At 49.3% G+C, this 5,000-nt stretch overlaps 1 protein-coding gene across 8 annotated transcripts in view; it reads left to right on the forward strand.

Moving 5' to 3' along the window:
- The window catches only part of mef2aa (myocyte enhancer factor 2aa), a 184,772-nt gene that overhangs the window by 134,504 nt on the left and 45,268 nt on the right, over positions 1–5,000 (forward strand). For all 8 annotated transcript variants that reach the window (XR_010034640.1, XM_063197480.1, XM_063197476.1 and 5 more), the window contains exon 6: positions 2,918–3,152. Coding sequence is in view for 7 of the 8 variants with exons in the window: in XM_063197480.1 (XP_063053550.1) it covers positions 2,918–3,152 (235 nt within the window). In the remaining variant the exon portion in view is untranslated. The remainder of the gene's footprint in view (positions 1–2,917; positions 3,153–5,000) is intronic.

Here is a 5,000-nt window from a genome sequence, read left to right on the forward strand (position 1 = left end):
TAGTGGCCCAGCAGTCTGATAACATAACGGCACACACACACGCACACACACACACGCACGCACGCACGCACGCACGCACGCACGCACGCACGCACGCACGCACGCACGCACACACACACACAGCTCCTGCAGACCCCAGATCATAGCTTAGTCTTCCCAGCCACATCAGCAGAGCATGCTGCCATGCAAATAGTATTTCATTCTTAGCTTATTCCTTCTGTATGGTAACAGAGCCGAGACAAGAGTGATCTTATTGCGGGTGGTCAACCATAACCAGAGTGCCAAAATTATTACTTTTTACTGCTCCCCTCTCTCTCTCTCTCTCTCTCTCTCTCTCTCTCTCTCTCTCTCTCTCTCTCTCTCTCTCTCTCCCTCTTTATAAACGGTCACAAAGACGGCCTCCTTCCTTTGTGCATTAACACACTAATAAACCCCCTGCACTAACTGCCCCACTGTGTGGCGTGTGGCTGTGCTGCGTGTGTGCGAATGGAGTGAGCTCACCTTTACCCCTCTCGTCACCTCTCTCACTCTCTAGCCTCCACCCTTTGGGTGGTCAGCATTGTACAGCCGAAGCAGCAGCAGCAGCAGTTATTCAGTGTGCGATATCTAGAACTATAGTGAGTGTATTGGGTCCTACTGTCTATCGAATTTGCGCTGGAGCATTTAATGTGTAGTGTTAACTTACTACGTATGTCTCACTTTGCCACTGGCACTCAATTAGATCTCATTCACTCCAGTGGATCCCTCAGCCCTCCTCCTCAAGCCTCCATTGTCCCCCATTCACATGTGCACCTGCTATGGGGAGCGCGACGGCTCCAAGGTAGCCAAATTACTCCGTACGCTCAGTGCCAGTGTCAATCCAGTGGTTCTTAACCTTTTTTTCTTAAAGCACACCTTACTGGTTCACAAGACAAGCCGTGCACCCCCAACCCAAACTTCTGCCTTAATGAGTTAAAATGGGGACCAAAACATGTTTTAATTTTTTTGATTTGGCCTAATTTTAATGTTCCCAAGAAGGATTTTGGTCACAACCTCAACACAATAAAAATTATCTGCACCCCCTGGAATCTCTGGCGCACCCCCAGGGGGTGCCCGCACCCCAGGTTAAGAACCAATGCTGTATGCAATTATATCTCGCTGCACAGTGCCATGCTGACTACCCCAAGGCCACATTGGTTAAGCTGGTAAGACATTGCACTGACTGATAATTGTTTTTTTTTGCATGGCCCTGTTGAAATGTACCCAATTGCACATGTATTCTGTATATACACTGCACTGTACTGTGTGTATCATATTGCCTGTGTTATGTTCTGTTGTGCTATAATGTTCAGTGTCCAGAGAGCTGTTTTTTGGTGGGGGTGTAGTAGCGGAACTATTTATTGCCCCCTTGCTGCCCCCTAACTGCCCCCGACAGTGTAATTGTGAGCCGCAGCTCTCTGCTCTTGGCAGGCTGCCGGTCCGGGCCGGTCCTGTGGTCCTGTGGGCCAGCCCGGGTGGAGGTGAAACAGCAGGTCTCTCCCCCGAGATGAGGCTCCTCCAGCGGGCCATCCATCTCCAGCTTTCCCCCTATTGTTGCATTAAAGCACCCTGCCCAGGGGCTGTCTGGCGCTCCCTGAATGGCCGTTCGGTGTACAAACAGCGTTATTATGGGGGGGCAATGTTGCGGACACACGTTGTATTGTTCAGGCAAGGAGACTCATGAAGGCGAACATTCCCCACCCTTATTTATTTTGGTCCCAACTGGGCTATTTGTTGCAGGTCCTTGCTTTTTAAATGATGCCCTCCTTTGTAAGTCGCTTTGGTTATAAAGCGTCTGACAAATGCAATGTAATGTAATAATGTAAATGAACGGGGGAAGAATGAATATGATGGCCTGAACTAGTGTGTTTCGGAACAATAGTTCCTGCCCCACTTTTGTACCCAGTGTGGCACTTGGTGGTGTGTCTATACCTACAGTACGTATGCCACCAGACTGTGCTCCATGCCCAACGCCAGGTCTGACCTGCCAATATCTGATGCCTACTTTTGTCTCTCTCTCTCTATCTCTCCTCTCCTCCACCTCTCCCCCATCATCACCCGCCTCTTTCTCTGCTCCTCCAACTCCTCCTCCAACTCCTCCTGCTTTTCTCCTCCTTTTCTCACACACATTCCTCCTATCTCTCCCCACGTCTCCTAATTCCTCAAATCCCCTACCTCCTTCTTAACGCCCCCCCCTCGCCCCATGTTCCTTCCTCGCCTTCTTCGTCTATGTATCCTTCTTCCTCTCTCTCCACTACCTTGCCCCACATCTCCACCTTTCCTCCTGTCCTATCTCCTCTTCCTCCACTTCACTCTGCCTGTTCCTCTCCTCGTGTATCTCCACCTCACGTCCCCCATCCCCCAACCCCCACCCACATCTCCTCCTCTCTTCTCTTCCCCTCCACATTCTCTCCTCCTCCTCCTCCTCCTCCTCCTTCTCTACATCTGTTCTTTTATTCCCCTCCACATCTCTTCTTCTCTTCTTTTCCTCTCCACAACTCTTCTTCCCTCCTCCTCCACATTCTTTTATCCTCCTTCTCATATCCCTTTGTCTTCTTTGTCTGTCTCTTGCCCTCTTCTTCTATTCCACACCACATCTCTTCTTCACTCCTCCTCCTCCTCCTCCTCCTCCTTCACATCTCTTCTTTTATACCTCTCCACATCTCTTGTCCTTTCCTCCACACCTCTTCTTCTCCTCTCCTCCTCTTCCACATCGCTTCTTCTCTCCTTTTCCTCTCCACAACTCTTCTTCTCTCCCCCTCCTCCTCCTCCTCCTCCTCCTCCTCCACATCTGCTCTTCTATCCTCCTCCCCAATTCCTTTTGTCTTCCTCCCCTCCAACATCTCTTGCCCCCTTCTTCTTCTCTTCCTCTCCACACCCCCCCCCCCTCTCTCCACAGCCCACGGGCCTGCCCCAGCAGAACTTCTCCATGCACGTGACGGTGCCGGTGTCGAACCACAACGCCATGTCCTACAACCCGGGGGCGGCCTCCCTGGGCTCCCAGGCCCTGGCCGCGGCCACCGCCTCCCTGAGTGACAGCGGCATGCTGTCCCCCCCGCAGGCCTCCCTGCACAGGAACGTGGTGGCGGCCGCGGGACAGCAGCAGCAGCGACCCCCCAGCACTGGCAGCGCAGGTCAGTGGGGCCTATAGTGTCCGCAACTGTGTTTGTGTTTGTGTGTGTGTTTGTGTTTGTGTTTGTGTTTGTGTTGTATGTGGTGTGTGGTGTGTGTGTGTGTGTGGTATGTGTGTGTGTGTGTGTGTGTGTGTGTGTGTGTTGTGTGTGTGTGTGTGTGTGTGTGTGTGTGTGTGTGTGTGTGTGTGTGTGTGTGTGTGTGTGTGTGTGTGTGTGTGTGTGTGTGTTTGTGTGTGTGTGTGTGTGTGTGTGTGTGTGTGTGTAGTATACTACTTGGTTTGGTGTTTGTGTTCGTGGCAATGGTTGACTAGGCTTTCAGGTGTGCACAAAGTATTGATTCCTGTTAATGTGAAGCTATTAATCAGAGTGATCCAGATTCAGGGGAATCAAGTGTCCTGTGGCTCATTCTAAGTCATCTCCGATGACCTGATGGCTAATGTTGTTAATGCATCAGGTCTACCTCATCTCTAATGACCTGATGATCAGCGGGCTTCTGGTGTTAATGTGTATTAGTCATGTGATGACTAAAGGCACGATTAGACCAAGCGCGACTTGAGCGATTCTACCGCCGGAAGTAATTGACTTTGACTGTGTCTCAAATCACGCACTTGTGCACTTCAGGCACTGTGTTTCAGTGCCTAGGGCGCTCACGCTGAAAATTTCAGTTGAACCAGTGCACTGAAAGTGCCAGGATGATCCCCTAACAATGGTGGAAAAATGCAGTGCTTGAATGATGGACACTGCACACACTAAACGGCGGCCATGTTGACAATGACACGGAGGAAATGTGGCATTCAGTTCAGTAGAAGAGTTTGGTCAACAGTCTCCTAATTCTGTAAGTAATATTGATGAGACACCAACCTTGTCATGCCAACCAAAGTATTGTATGTGTGATTGTTGTCCTTTGGGGTGAAGGAAATGGAAATACAAGCACCAGACGCTGTGCATTGTCAACAGTAGCCAACTCATATTTTGCCGAGCTAATGTCATGTTCAGCCGTCACTTCCAGCGAGGGCACAGTGCATAGTGCTCAAAATTTTCCACGACACTATGCACTAAAGACCTCTGTGCACTGACACAAGTGCGTGATTTGAGACATAGCCTTTGTATTGAGTCGTGGGCGACAAAAGCGATTCGCATGACTAGGCCATTCGAGCGACTTGAGCGTCATTTTGTAGTTGGAGTTGAGCAAATATTATGCAAATTAGCTATGATGCATTACGGTGACATCCGCCACAGCCGCTGGGAATGTTGGAATGCTTGCATTCTGCTTTTTACGGACATACAGTACTCTGTCGTTTCTATCGCTCATATCGCTCTTGCTGCACAGTCCAGCCATTATCTGTCGCTTAGTCTTGTCGCCGCTGGTGTATTCGCCCGATAGTGGGAAGCCGTAGGCTTGTGGTTAGGCCAGGCTTTAGATCAGAGGGTTGCTGATGATTCGAATCCCATCCTTCCACTCTCTGTCTCACTCCATGGCTGAGGTGCTCTTGTAATACTCTGTACTTAAAGGGACACTGTGTGAGATTTTTAGTTGTTTATTTCCAGAAGTCATGCTGCCCATTCACTAATGTTACCTTTTTCATGAATACTTACCACCAGCATCAAATTCTAAGTATTCATTATGACTGGAAAAATTGCACTTTTCATACATGAAAAGGGGGATCTTCTCCATGGTCCGCCATTTTGAATTTCCAGAAATAGCCATTTTTAGCTGCAAAAATGACTCTACTTGGACCATACTGGAAAATATTTGTTTATTGCTTAGTACACTTTCATGTAAAGATCAAATTGGGCAATAGGCAGCCCAGTTTCAATGAGCAGCATAGTTGCAGTACGTTTTTTGAC

The sequence above is a fragment of the Engraulis encrasicolus genome, chromosome 4 (assembly GCF_034702125.1).
Source record: "Engraulis encrasicolus isolate BLACKSEA-1 chromosome 4, IST_EnEncr_1.0, whole genome shotgun sequence".
Taxonomy (NCBI): domain Eukaryota; kingdom Metazoa; phylum Chordata; class Actinopteri; order Clupeiformes; family Engraulidae; genus Engraulis; species Engraulis encrasicolus.